This window comes from Pelophylax lessonae (assembly GCF_965119305.1).
Source record: "Pelophylax lessonae genome assembly, chromosome: 1".
Taxonomy (NCBI): domain Eukaryota; kingdom Metazoa; phylum Chordata; class Amphibia; order Anura; family Ranidae; genus Pelophylax; species Pelophylax lessonae.
Window position 1 is genome coordinate 692866540 of NC_138768.1, and position 19063 is coordinate 692885602.

At 44.2% G+C, this 19063-nt stretch overlaps 1 protein-coding gene across 1 annotated transcript in view; it reads right to left on the reverse strand.

Moving 5' to 3' along the window:
- Positions 1-19063, reverse strand: part of DDX60 (DExD/H-box helicase 60) — a 189553-nt gene that overhangs the window by 119549 nt on the left and 50941 nt on the right. Inside the window, exons 11-13 of the mRNA XM_082244137.1 lie at positions 16240-16346; positions 10847-11019; positions 5100-5352 (exon numbers count right to left, since the gene is read on the reverse strand). Coding sequence (XP_082100263.1) covers positions 5100-5352; positions 10847-11019; positions 16240-16346 — 533 coding nt within the window. The remainder of the gene's footprint in view (positions 1-5099; positions 5353-10846; positions 11020-16239; positions 16347-19063) is intronic.

Genomic DNA, 19063 nt, shown 5'->3' on the forward strand with positions numbered 1-19063 from the left:
TATCCTTCCTATCCATTGCCTGTGTCAGTTTTATTGTCCCTCTGGGGGTCTCATTGTGCTTGTGTGTGGTGCGGTGGGCTGCGCTCGCCGCGCTTGTTAAAGGGGCAGTTAACCCTTTATTATCCGGCATTTGTTATAGGGGCAATGGATTCTCAGGAGGGCAAATTTCCTACCGCCTTGGTGGAAAGCCAGGGGACCGCTGTTTCCCCCCCAGGGGGGGATTTAGCCACTATTGTGGCTGGCCTTGCTGCTCAGGTGCAGATGCTGGTGGCTGCTCAATCTACTAAAAGACCCAGGGTTTCTCTTTCCTCTGATTCTGAGGGTGAAGGTGATGGGGCTGTTATGGCGGGGGCCTCCTTATCGGGGTCCCGCTCCTCCCTGGATCTAGTGGGGTCCGAGGTGGAGGCTGATGTTGAAGGGGTTGATAATTCTCCCCCTGGCTCGTCTGAAGAGCTTGCAATCATGGATGAATTGATTGCTTCCATAAAGCAAACGCTGCGTTTGCAGGATGAAGTGTGTCCCCCCGCTGCCTTGGCGGCTTATGGGACGCAGAGAAAACGCAGGACGCCGCAGGTTTTTCCCTGCAATGATGATTTTCAGCGCGCTGTTAAGGAACAATGGCGCAATCTGCGCAAACCTTTTGCTGTACCTAGTAGGTTCAAGCTGCGTTATCCTTTCTCGCCTTCCACTGATGAAAGGTGGTGTGTGCCACCCCCAGTGGATCACGCAATTGCGGTTTTAAACAAATCCACTGCGATTCCTGCAGAGGATTCCCCTGTGTTCCGTGATGCCACGGATAGGAGATTGGAGTCTCTTGCCCGTCACACTTATTCTGTTACGGGTTCTATGCTTAAGGCTCTGTTTGCCTCTCTCATGGCAGCCCAGGCGGTCGCAAGTTGGACGCAGATGCTTAGGCGCGTCCTAGTGGCCGATTCGGCCTCGCCGGCGACCCTGGATATGGTGGATCAAATCCACCAGGGTGTCATGTATCTGTGTGATGCGGACTTGGACCTAGTCCCGTGGCTGCACGTGTGCACAGCGTGGCGGTGTTGTCTCGCCGCCTGGTTTGGTTGAAATGTTGGTCGGTGGACCAGTCTTCACGTAAGACCTTAGCCAATCTGCCTTATGATGGGTCTCGCCTTTTTGGGGAGTCCTTGGATGTGTTGATTAAGGGGATCACCGGAGGTAAGAGCACTCTCTTGCCCCATTTCCCCAAGGCTAAGGGGGCTTCTGGGAAGAAGCATGCTAATTTTCGGCCCCCTCAGGGGTCCTTTCGTGCCTTTCGGTCGCACTACAAGGGCAAACCGTTCAAAGGTCAAGGCTCTCAGAAGAAGCCCTGGTCTGGGAAACAGAAGTCCGGTCAATCCGGTTCCGCAGCCCATAACAGTGCGGCCTGAAGGGGCGCCCTCACCCAGTTTTGGGGTGGAGGAAAGCTTGCTCGGTTTTCTTCAGCCCTGGTTGGCCCGCGTGCGGGACAGATGGGTTCAGGAGATCGTTCGATCTGGTTACAAGATCGAGTTTCTCTCTCGGCCGGAGAGCAGATTTTTTCCCTCAAATCTTCAACTGTCTCCGGAGCGTTTACGGGACCTGCACCTGGCGGTGCGGGACCTGAGGGCTCAGGGAGTGGTAGTTCCGGTGCCTCATCGGGACAGATTTCGGGGGTTTTATTCCAATCTGTTCACCGTGCCCAGAAAGGAGGGCAAGGTTCGTCCAATTCTGGACTTGAAGGCTCTGAACCGCTCTGTGCGGTTTCGCAAGTTCCGCATGGAATCCCTGCGGTCGGTGGTGGCTGCCCTGGTTCCGGGGGAATTCATGGCCTCCATCGATTTGAAGGATGCGTATCTTCACATCCCCATTTTCGAGGGTCACCAGAGGTACCTTCGATTTGCCATTGCGGAGGATCACTACCAGTTCGTGGCGTTGCCTTTTGGTCTCGCCTCGGCTCCGCGGGTCTTCACCAAGGTGCTTGCACCGGTTCTGGCCTTATTGAGGGCCCAGGGCATTTCTGTCCTGGGGTATCTGGACGACATTCTGGTTCGGTCTGCGACCAGCCTGGGTCTGGAGAAGGACCTGTCTGTCACGATGCAAACTCTGCAGGAGTTTGGTTGGACGATAAATTTTCCAAAGTCGCACTGAGTCCGTCGGTTCGTCTTCCCTACCTGGGAATGATTCTGGACTCGGTGCAGGCGAAGGTCTTCCTGCCGGAAGACAAACTCAGAACTCTTCAGGAGGAAGTCAGGTCCCTCAGGGACGTTCCGCACTCGTCTCTGCGGACGTGCATGAGATGTCTGGGATTGATGGTCTCGGCCTTCGAGGCGATTCCCTTCGCCCAGTTTCACAAGCGGAGATCCTGTCTATGTGGGACGGGCGACCTCAATCTCTGGATCTTCAAATCTCGTTGAGTCATCGCACCAGGAGAGACCTTCTGTGGTGGCTCCAGTCCCCGTTGGTATCCGGGGGCAAGTCGTTTCGTCCTATCTCGTGGACGGTAATCACCACGGATGCCAGCCTGTCGGGCTGGGGTGGTGTTCTGGGCATTCTGTCCGCCCAGGGGACTTGGTCGGAGGGGGAGTCCTCCCTTCCGATCAACATTCTGGAATTGCGTGCGATAAATCTATGTCTTCGTCGCTGGACGGACCGGCTGCAGGGCTGCCCGGTTCGGGTGCAGACGGACAATGCCACGGCGGTGGTCTACATCAACCACCAAGGGGGCACCAGGAGTGCCCGAGCGGCTCGAGAAGTGGCCGACATTCTGTCTTGGGCCGAGACTCATGTCCCGGCGATAACGGCGGTTCACATTCCGGGGGTGGAGAACTGGCAGGCGGACTATCTGAGTCGCCAGACCCTGGATCAGGGGGAATGGTCTCTCCACCCGGCTGTCTTCCAGACGTTGTGCGCGAAGTGGGGTCTTCCAGATGTGGACCTGTTCGCGTCTCGTCTCAACAACAAGGTGAGAAGGTTTGTGGCAAGGACGCGCGACCCTCGGGCAGACGCGTCGGACGCGTTAGTGGCCCCGTGGCATCAGTGCAGGCTGATGTACGCGTTTCCACCGATTCAGTTGCTGTCCAGGTTCCTTCGCAGGTTACACTCGGAACGCAGCACGGTGATTCTTGTGGCACCGGACTGGCCTCGCCGGTCCTGGTACGCAGACCTCGTGAATCTGGCGGTCGACGCCCCGTGGCGTCTGCCTCTTCGAGACGATCTCCTGTCTCAAGGACCGATATTCCATCCTGCTTTACAGTCGCTGGCTTTGACGGCCTGGCTGTTGAGACCGAGGTCCTGAAAGAGAAGGGTCTCTCCCCAGAGGTCGTTCATACCTTGATCAACGCGAGGAAGTCTTCCTCGGGGAAGGTTTATTACCGTACTTGGAAGGCCTATTTTGCCTGGTGTGAGTCCAGGGGGTTTTCACCCCGCACGTACTCGGATTCCCGAGTGCTGTCCTTCCTTCAAACGGGTTTCGATCAGCGTTTGGCGCTGGCAACGATAAAGGGTCAGGTGTCTGCGCTGGCCGTTCTGTTTCAAGGTCCCGTGGCTTCCAACTCCTTGGTTGGCACTTTTGTTCAGGGAGTGCGGCATCTGGTTCCTCCTAGGAGGGATCCTCTGCCCCCTTGGGACTTGAATCTCGTTCTATCTGTGTTACAACGTGCTCCTTTTGAACAGATCAGGGAGATCTCGTTGTCTATGTTGTCCAAAAAGGTCGCCTTTTTGGTTGCGATCACTTCGGCTCGCAGGGTGTCGGAGCTGGCGGCTTTGTCCTGCAAGTCTCCGTATCTGGTTGTTCATTTGGATAAGGTGGTCTTGCGACCTAATCCTTCTTTTCTTCCGAAGCGAGTTTCGGAATTCCATCTTAATGAGGATATTGTCTTGCCCTCGCTGTGCGCGAAGCCTAAACATCCAAAGGAGGTGCGATTACATTCTTTGGATGTTGTTCGGGCGATAAGGGTTTACCTTAAATCGACTGAGTCTTTTCGAAAGACGGACTCCTTGTTTGTTCTTCCAGAGGGTCCTCGGAAGGGCATGGCGGCGTCGGCCTCTACCATCGCCAAATGGATCAGACAGACCATTGAACAGGCCTATGCCTTGCAGGGGAAGGTTCCCCCTGTGCCTGTGAAGGCGCACTCTACTAGATCTCTGAGTACGTCTTGGGCCTGTCGTCATGGGGCTTCTGTAGCCCAGGTGTGTAAGGCGGCGACTTGGTCGACCGTGCACACTTTCACAAAATTCTACAAAGTAGATGTTCAGGCATCGGCGGATGCTTCCTTTGGCCGCAAGGTTCTTAGTGCGGCGATTCCCTAGGGTCCCTTGTTGGGGACCACTGGCTGTTGGGATAAGTTTTTTATCCCCTGGTTATTTGTCTTCTCCTGGGTTGTTGCTCCTGTTGAGCACCTGTTTTTTCCTGTTGCCCAGCTGGGTTCCTTCCTTTGGTAAGGTTCCTTTCTTTGATGTGGAGACTGCGTTGCCTTTCGGCGCGGATGCGTTTCCCACCCCTCATGTTTGCACTGCTTTGGGACGTCCCCATATGTGACGAATATGAAGAGGCGGCGACTGTGGGAGGACGTAAGAGAAAACGGAATTTTTGTAAAATCTTACCTGTAAAATTCCTTTCTCTGAGTCCTCCGACAGTCGCCGCCCCCGCCCCTCTTTTGGGGTTTGGTTGTATACTCTACTGCTATTCCACTGATTTATAGCAATATGGTTGCAGGAAGTAGGAGGGTATTGACTGAGGGGACCACCCCTTGAGGGTGGGATATGTTAAAAGCTTTAATGTTAACATATTCTGTTGCCTAGCTACTCCTTCGGAGCAAAGTCTAATACCCCATATGTGACGAATATGAAGAGGCGGCGACTGTCGGAGGACTCAGAGAAAGGAATTTTACAGGTAAGATTTTACAAAAATTCCGTTTTTCGTCGAAGGATAAATCCAATCTGTGGCATCATGAACCATGGTTTTGATGGAAGGGATGTCAACAATAATTTTAAAACAACACTGTTTTTTACTTTTTCACCTACTGATTTACACAAGCTTATCTTATGAAGATCCATTATTTTCAAAAACTGTATGGAAAACAAGAAAACACAATAACAGTGACAATACTTACTGTTAACTTTACAGTGGTTAACCCACAGTGCAAAACAAGTTTCAAGAGCATGAAACTGTGCCTGCAGTTTTAAAGACTTTGTCTGCAAGCAACTGATGAACTGCTCTGCTTGTCTCATTCCATAGAAGATGTCACGTCTTATTTCTCCAGCAAGAAATGACGCTTTGGCTTTCCACCTTTCATTTTCCTTCTTCTCTTCCAGGGTTCTGGTCTTCTTCAGATTTTCTTCAATTATTTGGTCTTTTTTGCTCATCTAGAAATACAATTTGGATTATTATTTACGTGCAGGTACATCATTTTACAACTCAAAGGCCTTTTTTTGACACTTCTCAAATACATGTCACAATACATGTCTCAATACACGGTACTCTCTCGGACTAGCAGAAGTTCCTTTAAAGACTCTGTGAGTAAAATGGTTCATCCTACAATCACTAGGACAAATGTAGAGTAGCAAATCTGTATCATCCACTGCTTCCGCTGACAAATTAGAGTGGTGTATCATCCGGATTGTATTTCCAAAAGGGCTCAGTACAGCTTCCTGTGTTGTTGAGGATGTAGCACATCAAAAGGTTGAAAACAACACATCAAGGTGACAGAGCCAGTCAGTGAATAGAATAGGATCAAATCGGATGTCGGCCAGTAACAACAAGCACGTCTGTTGACAACCGCCGCACCATAGAGGAGACTGGAGGGTCTGATCGGGTCCACCGGAAAAACTGACAGGCGACCGATCAGTCTGCTAGTGTGAAAGGGGCCTTAGGGTCAGATGTTTTTATTTTTCATTATTGCTTTATCTAAATACTGTATATATTAGAATTTCCATGGAAGCCCTATAAAAGTAAATATTTTTACAGGGGTTGTGTCTTGAGGTTTTCTGCTGTAGACTCCAATATATTATTCATTTTTGTTTAACTATGAAAGGTGTGGGCTTTGAGGTCTGTTCTCAAATCTGATTGTTGTTCTAAAACACTGGTACACATTAGTCAATGGTAATGCTTTTATTGCAAGGTTTCTACAGTTCAAATTGAAGGTTATCAAATGTAATTCTTATACAAGGCAACAACTATAATCTTTGGCACTTAAGACAATATGGCTGATTTGGTACACACCATTGCAGTGACCTGATCATATAATAGTTTCTAGAAGAAGGAGCTTTTGGGAAGTAATTTGAAGAGCACTAACTGACTTAGTTGTAATAATTAGCAGGCATGTCCCGAACAAGAGGTCCAACCTAAGTAGAATAAACCTGCAAGGGGCTGCACTATATCTACTGAGGGTCTCAACAATGTAATGCCAATAGAAGATGACAACTTTTGGTCATTAAAGTAGAGTTCCACCCTAAAATGATACTTACCTCCATCTTCTCGCTCCGGGTCACCTGAAAAACAAATGGATAATCGCATTTTTTTTTTTTTTTTTTACTTACCTCGTAGAGAAGAAAATATACTTACCTTACTTCCTTCTTCCTCCCCTCGGCGGCCACGGCCCGTCGTCACTTCCTGGCTTTGCAATGATTCCTGGGAGCTGAACGTCATCGCTCCCAGGAATCATTGCGCCTGCACCGGCCCCGACGTCAGTTCCGGGGCGCGCGGGTCATTCCCTTCTAAACAGCTTCTGGGCATGCCCAGAAGCTGTGGAGGGATGACGCGCGCGCACCGGAAGTGACGCCGGGGCCGGTGCAGTGCATCGTGGGACTGAAGAAGACTTAAGAGGACGCAGAAGAGGATCACGCTGGCTTCAAGCTGCCCACACCTGAGATGGCAGCGCTGGACAATACTTTTTCAAGGTAAGTATTTGTCCTAAAAGGCAAGTTTAACCTGGGACAGATCAGAGGCTAGCCATTGTGGAATGTACTAGCCCTGACTGTCCCGGGGGTATTTTTATAAAAAAAAAGTATTCCAGGGTGGAACTCCACTTTAACATTACAGTCCTTGTGGCAACATATCATTTTTTATTGTTAAAAAATTCCATATTATAAGATAGTGTCTTAAAGCTCTCTAACCAAATTTTACCTATGAATTAAATGTTTTCATGCACAAAGATGCAGAATGGTTAATAGATTCTGAGAGAACAGATAGATTAATAATGTTTTAATGAAACCGAAAGTGATTAAAGTGAAAGTACAGCCTAATACTTTAAATTCTCCCCTGAAATCATTAATGTGAGCTGAGTTCAGCCTTATGTGTCAAAATTAAAAAATCACAGTTTTTCTCCCTTTATTTTGCAGTTTTAAGTGCTGTCACGTGACTTAAATTCCTCTTCCTTCTGAGTCCAAGAGCAGAAAGTGGGTGTGGTTACTGAAAGCCAGTGACATCACTTCCAGGGAGGAAGACTGTTCCTGTGTAGTCAGTGGGCGTATACAGGATGGGAGGAGCTGATCATAGGTTCCCACCCAGTGTTCTCTCATCAGTACGATGCATTGTACATCTTAATTCATGAGAAAATGAAGAAATAATTCACACAGGATACGGGGGGAGGGGGGATATACAGTATAGCTGTGCTGGGCTTTAAATGAAGACTACCATAGGAGAAAGTAGCTGGACAAAAGGGAGGGGGTACAGGCAACCACACTAAGTATACGTTTCCACTAGTGTGACTAGTCATGCCATTTAGGACACACAAAGTCGCATGACAAGTCACAGCCCAATGATTTCAATGGCACCCACTACATCTATGCGACTTTGAAAATCAGCGACTTTGAACAGGTACCTGCACTACTTTGATGCAACTTTTGATGTGACTTTGATCTAGAGAGTGTAAAGTTGGATCAAAGCTGCACTCAAAGTCACATCAAAGTCGCACTCTAGCCTAGTGACTATGTTTCCACTAGAGCGACTCTTAAGTTGTGCAATTTAGAGTGAGACATTGGATCAACGTCGTTAGATAAGACTTTCTAAGCTACACAAGCAGCTAGCCAGAAAATGAATAATATCAAAGATAAAGATATTTAACATACTATTAATAGGAAAAAAATAATTTTTGACTGGAGTTTCCATTTAAAGAGTACTTTTGGATAAAACAAAAAGTTGCATGCTAGGTCTGTAAAGAAAGTACCCCCTAGTAAGTCTGCCTTATATGATGTCTGACAGTTCATGAAGGGAATAATTATTTAAAACTGAATAAAATAAAATGAGAACAAAAGTGAAAGTACAAAACAAACTACGATTGACTCAAGGTGTGTTAAGTGGCATTCAAACGAATATGTCACTCAGAAAAGGAGACTCTTTTTCTGAAAGTCTCCTTTTCTGAGGATGTCTGTTGGGGGGGGGGGGGGGGGGGAAGGCATTGTGTAGAGCTGCTCTGTGACATCAACTTGTACAGTGGCCGTCCTACGGCGGTGTTGTGTATACTCATCATCGTTTGTTTGTTCCTACTGAACATGTAAGTGCAATAATTTTTAAATAAATTCATGTTTTAGTGGCGGTTCACACTAATGCGATCACAGACATCGCATATGATTCGGAGCGCACTGCTCCTAAAATCACATGTGATGTCTGTGCGGTGCAAATTCAGCTATACAGTTTGTATGGCTGAATTCGCACCACAATTGCAGTGAACTCGCACAGGACCCTTTTTTTGGTCCGCAGCAGAATCGGATCGCATAGTGGTTCACACCAGTGCGATCCGATTCATCTGCGAACTGTCAGATCGCACTGCGATATGTGATCTGATCTGGGGGTGTCGTTAACTTTGAATTGACACCCCCAGCATATCGCATATGGCAGTGTGAACTGCCTGTTCTGCGGATGCGATGCGGGAACACGCAGTATATTCGCAGTGTTACTGCATCGCAATAGTGTGAACTGGGACTAAGGCTGTACTGCACTCCTTTGCTTAATTTGGCTATTATCTTTGGATTCAAGTGAAGGATAAGGAGACAGATCCTCTGTTGTTATATTGGAGCTGATTGCCCAGACTCTCAGTATTATTCAAAGCACTGTGTGATCATTTCCCTAGTAAGAGGCTGTGCATGGGGGGTGCGGCACCTGAACACTGGAAGCACTTATATTCAATTCAATGTCACCTAAAGCACCTTGAGTCACTGGTTGACTTTTTATATATTTTTTTTACTTTTTGCACTTGTGTATTTATGCTTTGCTCTTATTATTAATGTTTATGTTTTTTTGAGTTTTGTCTTTGTGATTGCATTTAAAGGGGACATGTACATTTATTTTAGTTTTATTACATTTTTTATGTCCTATTTTCAAACATTTGCTGCAGTTCCATGCACTATGCACATTTTAATCTTTTCTTTTTCTATATGCTATGTTGTGCCTGTGCATGAATACATTAAAATGCTCATACACTTTAGACAACAAGATCCAGCTTATTTCTATGATCTCCTTGGACAAAGTTGGACACTGACTGGAAAAATATTATATATGTTAGAAAACCTAGGCTACTCTTCACTGTTTTTCACATAGGCATAGTGGTTGTCACAGTTTCCTGAAGGTGTGTAGCACTCCCCCCGAAGAAGCCAATATAGGTTAACTGGTTCTTTCCCAAACTAGTGCAGAGGCAGCCAAGCACACAGCAACAATCCATTCATTTCGACTCATTAAACAGTCTAGGGCAGTGTTTCTCAACCAGGGTTCCTCCAAAGGTTGCTGAGGGTTCCTTGAGCAATGAGCAATTTCTGCCTCTCAGATAAGTTCCCACTGACACCATTGATCTTTTTAGCTATCTGTAGGGGGTAATTCTTCCCAGTAACCACAAGTGTAAGGAGCATTCTTCCCACTGACCATCACAGTAATGTATCATGAGTTGCAGATATAGCATTTTTAGTAAAGGTTCCCTAAAACCGAAAATGTATTTCAAGGGTTCCTCTGTGTTGAAAAGGATGAGAAAGATTGGTCCAGGGGATGTCTTTTTTTATATTTATTTATTGTGGGAACTTGAAACAGTGGGGAGAATAGAGGGTGGTATGGGATACTTAAGGAACACTGAATAATAACAGGATGACACAATTCACTAGGCTAGACTTCTTTGAACAGTCTGTATGCCAAGAGCAGAGAGGATGACCAGAACTGAGACCCTGTAAGAGCTGTCTCAGTTAGAGCTACCATTGGCACTTTCACGCAAAGGAAAACAGTGCACAGTCACTAGGCTTTTGAGCACAGGTCAGTACTCACAATGTCACAGGATAGTTGAACACTTCACAGTATCCACCAGACATTCTATAGTGGGGGAGAGGTTAATACTCGCAATGCCACAGAACATCAGCCACCTACTGGGCCCACCTCCGAAGAGATTGGCTGTGGCACAAGAAATATTCATGCTGCCCAACATCCTATGCGCTAGAAACCTCTAAAAGCTGATCCAATAATTACAGAGGAGACAAAAAAACTAAATTTACCTAACATCCTAGCAACCTATCTAGGAAGGACCTTTCATAGGTCTATCAAAAAGTGCTGCAACCGTGATGGGTAAATAGGAGGACCACAGTGCCCACCTTCTTTTCTTACCTCTTTTAACTCCTTTTAACTCTTTGAAAAGTAGAGATGCACTATGATACTTACCTGCAATCACATAAAAGAGGAAAAAACATACCTTTAAAATGTGAAGTAATCTATATATATATATATATATATATATATATGATTACCTATAGCGCTTGCTAAAAAATATTTGCAATATTTTAAATTATAAATTGCATATAAACCCCGTGATCTGATGCAGTTGATAAATAAGATTTTAAATATACTTAATTACACTTAAATAAAATTGCAATAATTGATAATACATACCTTTGTTTGTTTTTTCTGTCCATGAACCTTGTGAATATTCTGATTGATTTCTGTGAAACTACTTTTCAATACAATCTGTTTAGCCATACTCATGCCTAAGGATTTTCCATAAAATCGTTGGAAAGTCTGGAATCTCTGATAGTTTCTAAGGGCATAAGCATCCTTGATTGGCACTGTTAAAAGAAATAAAAATTAGGAATGCTATTTTGTAATAAACCTGCTACACACCAGGCTGAATTAGGCCAGTGGGCTGAACGAAAAAAAAAAAAAAAAAACAGACAGATCACTGTACTAACACAAGTGATGTTAGTACAACAATCTCCTGAGCTATTGTGTTCTGACAGGAGGACTGCCCCCCTGCCAGAACACAACACTGGCTGCCAATGCTGATCAGATGCTGATCAGATGCCAATTTTCAGGCATACCCATTCGACAGGAGCCGGTCGCTAGACTGGCTTCTGTTGGACAGGCAGCTCCACACACGGGACAAAAGTTGGTGGGTTCCTGGCGAACCGACCATTTTTAGATGAGTTTTGGCCCATGTATACCTGGCATTACTCTGTACATGTCGTTAGGCACACAGAACTCAACCATGCGAAAAGAATTACACAAAAGAGATGATTTTTTATACTATTTGTTCTTTTCAGCTCTGTTGAGTTCTTCTAACGTAATAAATGTTACTAAGCAGCAAACATAGACCGATTTCTGTATGTTTTCTGTAAATGTTGTCAGTTTAGCAAGTAAGAAAAAACAATGTCTCAAGCAGCAAGAAAAATATTGAAGCAAGTGAACTTTTTTTTTCTTTTTTTGGATAGAAAGTGGTATGGAAGAGCCTTTGGGCCATCATAAAAAAACATTTCAAAGATTTCTGAGCTTAAAAACATTTTCATTTTTTTTTTACAGAATTCTCACTTTGAAAGTCAGAATTCTGGGTTTGAAAGTTAGAATTCTTATTCTGACTTCTGACTTTCAAAGATTACAAGTTTGGAACATGCTAAAATTTATGAAACACAATTCTGAGATTAAAAGTCAGAATTCTGAGTTTAAAAGTCAGAATTCTGAGTTTGAAAGTCAGAATTCTAATTCTGATTTTTTAAACTCAGAATTCTGACTTTGAAAGTCAGAATTCTGACTATTAATCTCAGAATTCATTCTGATTTTTAAACCCAGAATTCTGACTTTCAAACTCAGAATTCTGTAAAAAAAAATATTTTTTTTCAAGCTCAGAAATCATTGACATTTTTTTTTATGATGGCCCCAAGGCTCTTCCATAAAGTTGAATGTGTTTTACAACGTGTTTTTATGATATGTGGTTCTTGGAGTAGAAAAAAAGCAGGCTCTCTGAGATAACCACAGACAGGCTTTCCATGCTGATTGCTCTGCATCCAGCCATCAAGCTAATCTGGGTTACACAAAATCAGGGTTTTTATCACAAAATGCTGCATCATAGGTGTTAAATATTTCTTAATCACAAAAACATTGGTGAGGGCTTCTTTCATAATCTGCAATATTATATTACGACCTTAAGAGAAAACTGTTAACTCTGTAGAGGATTGTGCCCAACCTTGCTGTACAATGCAGATGGGGTAAGTGTTATCTTTTTCCCAGTGTTTTTAGTGTGGTGATATTTAAAAAAAAAAAATCTACTTGTGCTTTGCCCGTTCAGGAAAAAATATTAGGTTTTCAATAAAACCACTCACCAATCACCTCAAGTATGAGTACGGCGGCAAAGTGGCTCTCCTGTGCTGGATCACGTACCTACTACATGATCCAGCACTTCGGGTAAGGGGCGGGTAATTAGTCATAGCACAAGCTGATTAGCGGGTGTGCATGAATGACCACTGACACCCGCTGAATAGCAAAGATGATGAAAGGACAGAGCTCTGTGTATGTAAACAATGCAGAGCTCTGACCTGCCAGAAGGGATGTGCTGGTTTTTGTTTCCCTGTAAAGCAGGGAATAAAAACTAGCACCTACCTTAGTATAAGCACCTCACAGTACACACACAAACACTGTAGCAGAGGCTGTTGAACTGTAAAAGCGTAAATGCCAAAAAACACTACCAAATGTGGCTAAACACTGCTAAACACTGTAACAAGCTGTTAGCTGTGTATAGCCGCTTTTGTCATTTTTAGACATTTTTATATTATAGGGGGGTTTACTGTAAAAATGCCCAAAACCGCCAATGCCAAAAACTGCGCATAAACACTAGCCAAAAATGTGGCTAAAAGTTTTTACAGGTGCCTTTACCTGGCAGCAACGCTGCCGTTTGTTAATCACTTCTGGACCGAAAGATTTTCCCCCTTAAAGAGGTTGTAAACTCATTAAATTTTTTTTTCCAACCTGAAAGAGAAACACATAATGAGCTAGTATGCATCCCATACTAGCTCATTATGAAATACTTACCTTAGAACGAGCCCCCGCCGTGCCGCCCGCTTACCTGTATGACGGGCGATATCTTCAGTCGCCCGTCTTCCAGGATCGCGGCATCCGGCCATGTGATTGGCTGGACCCGCAATTACGTCACTCCCGCGCATGTACGTGGGAGCCGACGGTCACGGCACGGGGCTCTGAAGGAACGGCTCCAGCGGCCGTTCCTTCAGAGCGCATGCGCCAGTGAGGTCACTGCCTGCATTTAAGGTAAATATCTCCTAAACGGTACATGTTTAGGAGATATTTACAGTACCTATAGGTAAGCCTTATCATAGGCTTACCTATAGGTACAACTTGCAGAGGAGGGTTTACTTCCTCTTTAATGACCAGGCCATTTTTTGCGATTCGGCACTGCATTACTTTAACAGACAATTGCGCCGTCGTGTGACGCTGTACTCAAATAAAATTGATGTTCTTTTTTTCCCACAAATAGGGCTTTCTTTTGGTGGTATTTGATCACCTGTGGGATTTTTATTTTTTGCGCTATAAACAAAAAAAGAGCAACAATTCTGAAAAAAGCAATATATTTAACTTTCTGCTATATAACATTCCCCCCACAAAAAAATAAAATAATAAAAAATCAAATTTTTACAACATTTTAGGCCAATTTGTATTTTGATTCATATTTTTGTTAAACAAAATCCCAATAAGCGTATTTTGATTGGTTTGCGCAAAAGTTATCACCTCTACAAACTAGGGGCGATTAAAGGGTTAAGTGTGAGCCTAGGGGGTATTTTAATGTGTGGGGGGGGGGGGTGGGCTTGTAAAATCAATACAGAGACCTGTGTTCCTAAATAGGAGGAACACAGGAGCTCTGCATTGATTGCTGAGAGAACAATGGTCTGCCGTGTTTACAACAGCCATTCTCTCTTCACGGGGAGCGATCGCGGGTGCCCGGTAGCAATCGCGGCCGCTGGCCCCGTGGATCGACTTCCCCACTGGCGAGTGGGCAGGCGCGCCCCCAGGATCGCTCCCGCAGACTGCCGCTGGAACCTGCCAACCTGCCACCGTATAACTGAGGCGGCTGGTCGGCAAGTGGTTAAACATCCTGTGTGTATGAGGCCTTAGGCACACATTTACCTCTTTGAGAGCCCTAGATGTTTAACCCCTTCCCAGCCAGTGTCAGTACAGTGACAGTGTATATTTTTAGTACTGATCACTGTATTAGTATCACTGGTTCCCGCAAAGTGTCAAAAGTGTCAGTTAGGGGTTTATTTACTAAAGCAGGAGAGTGCAAAGTCAGACTCACTTCTGCAGAGAAACCAATCAGCTTCTAACCTCAGCTTGCTCAATTAAGCTTTGGCTATAAAACCTGGAAGCTGATTTCTATGCAGAAATGAGCCTGATTTTGCACTCTTCAGCTATAGTAAATAAACCCCTTAGTGTCAGATTGGTTGCCGCAATATCGTGGTCCCGCTATAAGTAGCTGATCGCCGCCATTACTAGTTTAAAATAAATAAATTAAAATTAAAGTGTATCTGCCATAGTTTATAGACACTATAAGGTTCACATAAACCAATCAATAGATATGCTTATTGGGATTTAGTTAACCAAAAATATGTAGCAGAATTAATATTGGCCTTAATTTATGAAAAATGTATATTTTTTAGAAAGTTTTACTGGATATGTTTTATAGCAGAAAGTAAAAAATATTGTTTTTTTTTTTATCAACATTTTGTTTTTTTTTTGTTTAAAGAACAAAAAAAAAAAAAAATCCAGAGGTGATCAACTACCACCAAAAGAAAGCTCTATTTGTGGGAAAAATTATATATATTTCACTTGTGCACAGCGTTGCACGATCGCCCAATTTTCAGTTAAAGTAACACAGTGCCAAAAAGAAAAAAACTGGCCTGGTCATGAAGGGGGATCTTTTGCGGAGGGCAAGTGGTTAATGCCCTTTTTCCCAGCGGTACATAACCATCACCCAGTACATCCAAGTAAGGAGGAGCATGTGACTCACTTCCTTTTTTACTCCTATGGCAGCACCGATGCTCTGTAATTGGCCTAGCACTGTCACATTTGGTGCAAGAAGAGAGTTGTCATCCCTACATAAACTCCAACTAAAACAGCTTGGAGTGTACACAAGGCTTTTCTTTTTATTTACTCCTGGCAGCTGAATGGAGCAATGAGGGGATGTGGTATTAAAGCGAACCTGGTGCATTGCATTGATAAAACACAGCTTAGCTTTAAAGATCAACTCAATACATTCAGTGCCATCTTAAGAGCATTAAAGGGCCCCGGGCAATGCAGTGCACTAGAGCCCTGCCTACATAATCACCCATGAGAATAAAAATGCAAATTATCGATAAAGCGATATTTATTGGTGTAGCAGTGCCAGGCTAATGACAGCTTCCAAGTTGGGCGGCTGAGTCTGGTGAACACACACACATGGTGAACACACACACAGACGGGAGTCAGACTCAACTGTCCTGTGTGTGCCTGTTCCCATGGAGGCGGACAGGCATTCCTGCAGTTGTGGGCTCCCCCTCCACCGCCTAAGTGGCCTGACAGCAGCGCAGGGCCGACAGGCGCTTGCCACCTGCTAAGTTCGGTGGCGGGATGCACACGGGAATCGGGACTAATGCTTGGCAAGGGGTGGGTCGTTGGGCAGGTGGGGCCCCCCTAGGCAAGTTGGGCCCCCGGGCAACTTCCCAGCGTGCCCATTCAGTAAGATGGCACTGAATACATTTTTTTAATTGATTTCTGTATCCCAGCTACTGAGATTTCCCTTTATTTCAGGTTCTATCTGACATATGTAAGATAGATGAGGTGGAGAAGAAATCTCCCGAACAGGGACACAGAGCAATAAAAAAAATTGAAAAAAGGTTTTAATCTTTTAACCAGCCTATTTAAAACTGAAATAACACATTTTGCAATACTATAATGTAAAGTTTTTTTTCTTAAAACTGAGGGAAAAACAATAAAATGGTGCCAGTTTCAAGTCCCAGCTGTTTTAATACCCCATTTTGTTCTGTCATAGTCATCCGAGAGCGGTCGTCTGGAATGCCAGTGTGTGAGTTCATCAAATGGTTTAGCCCGAGCCAGGGATGTCAATGTCGGATCGTCACTAACAAATGCAGGAAAAACACAAACACTTTAAAAAAAGAAAATCAGTATCGCATAACCATTTCCAAGTTAACAGGAGAGGCATAAAACATTAAGACCCGGTTCACACTCATGCGAGTGCCGGGTTCGCATGTAATGTCGGAGCGCACTGCTCCGACATTACATGCGATCAGCTGTGCGGTGCGAGTTTAGCCATACAGTTTGTATGGCTAAATTCGCATCGCACCCGGTGCAAACACGCACAGGAGGCATTTTTGCAGCCGCATCAGGATCGGATCGCACAGCGGTTCACACTTGTGCGATCCCATCCTGTGCGAACTGCACGATCGCACTGCGATATGCGATCAAACTGGGGGTGTCGTTAAGATTACATTGACACCCCCAGCGTATCGCATATGGCAGTGTGAACTGCCGGGGGTGCGTGTGCGATGCGGGAAAAGGCTGCGAATTCGCAGCCTTCCCGCATCGCAATAGTGTGACCCGAGCCTAAACCTAGAAACAAAAATATAACATATTGCAGTTTACCAATTCCTAAATTAAGTGACTTTATTTGTTTTCTTTTTATTGTCACCTTGCGCCTTTCCCAGTAAGTCTGTTTTTTTTTTTTCAGGTCATTTAACAGACCCAAATGTTCAGCTAAAGTGCCAGTTAGCCCTCATGCACACAGACACACAAAAAGCCGCTTTCAGGGGTGGCTAATTTTTTTTTTAAATGCCTCTGAATACATCAGCATGTTCACTAATGTGCCGTGCACATACAGGCATGTTAGCACTTCTTTCTGCTCAGCCTTCAAGGGTGAAAAGAAAGTGGCCCAGTCTATGTGTTCCTGGAGAAGCCGTTTTCCTTGTTTTTACAAGCAAAAACATAAACATGCATAACCACACATACATGTGTACTTCTGTTAATTTAACATACCAAGCTGTCCACACACACTAGGCGTTATACGGTTGAGACAAACCATTTTAACACTGACAGGGGTGCTTAAAATGGTCAGCTTGTATGTAAACCCTTTATCTCAAAGTGGGAAAAAAATGTTTGCTCTAACTGCTTATAAAGTGTTAGCTGGTGTTCTTCTTTATTTTTTTAGTCAAGTCCATGTAAATCTGCTAGTCTAACACCAGTCTTCCTAGACTGAAAATGCTGTGGTGCAAAGGTGTCTGCTTTACTACTTCATGCTTTGTTGCTTCATGCTTTGCTACTTCATGCTTTACTACTTCATGCTTTTTTACTTCATGCTTTACTACTTTATGCTTTGTTACTTTGTGCTTTACTACTTCATGCTTTACTACTTCATGCTTTACTACTTCATGCTTTACTACTTCATGCTTTGTTACTTCATGCTTTACTACTTCATGCTTTGTTACTTCATGCTTTATTACTTCATGCTTTGTTACTTCATGCTTTACTACTTCATGCTTTGTTACTTCATGCTTTACTACTTCATGCTTTACTACTTTATGCTTTCTTACTTTGTGCTTTACTACTTCATGCTTTACTACTTCATGCTTTACTACTTCATGCTTTGTTACTTCATGCTTTATTACTTCATGCTTTGTTACTTCATGCTTTACTACTTCATGCTTTGTTACTTCATGCTTTACTACTTCATGCTTTACTACTTTATGCTTTGTTACTTTGTGCTTTACTACTTCATGCTTTACTACTTCATGCTTTACTACTTCATGCTTTGTTACTTCATGCTTTACTACTTCATGCTTTACTACTTCATGCTTTGTTACTTCATGCTTTATTACTTCATGCTTTGTTACTTCATGCTTTACTACTTCATGCTTTGTTACTTCATGCTTTACTACTTCATGCTTTACTACTTCATGCTTTACTACTTCATGCTTTGTTACTTCATGCTTTATTACTTCATGCTTTACTACTTCATGCTTTGTTACTTCATGCTTTATTACTTCATGCTTTGTTACTTCATGCTTTACTACTTCATGCTTTGTTACTTCATGCTTTACTACTTCATGCTTTACTACTTCATGCTTTGCTACTTCATGCTTTGCTACTTTATGCTTTACTACTTCATGCTTTGCTACTTTATGCTTTACTACTTCATGCTTTACTACTTCATGCTTTACTACTTCATGCTTTGCTACTTCATGCTTTGCTACTTTATGCTTTACTACTTCATGCTTTGCTACTTCATGCTTTACTACTTCATGCTTTACTACTTCAAACATCAGTACCTGACCTCACAAATGACATTTTAGCTAATTGGCCACAAATTCCCACAGACACACCCCAAAGTCTTGTGGAAAGCCTTTCAAGAAGGGTGAAGACTGTTACAAGGGTGTGGGGGACGAGACAACATAAAAATGACTATGTGTTTTAAATATGATAGTTGTCCCCAAACTTTTAGCCTTAAGCCCCGTACACACGTAGCGATTGTCGGCCGTAAATATTCGGCCGCCGAACGATCGGCCGATTGTCGGCTTGTTAGTATGATGCTTCCGACAACCGACAGCGACTTTTCGGCCGAACAGAATCGGGTGTGCAGGCATTAAAATTTTTGTTGGCCAACACCAGAACGGCCAATTGTTTGCCAGTCAGTACAGAATTCGGCCGACAAACAGCCGATTAGCAAGACTGGGCATGCTCAGAAAAGAAAAAACACACGGAAAGTTAACCATCACATGACATCACTTCTGCAGTCGGCTGTTGTTGGCCGACAAAATTCGTGTGCAGTCTTTTGCAGTTTTC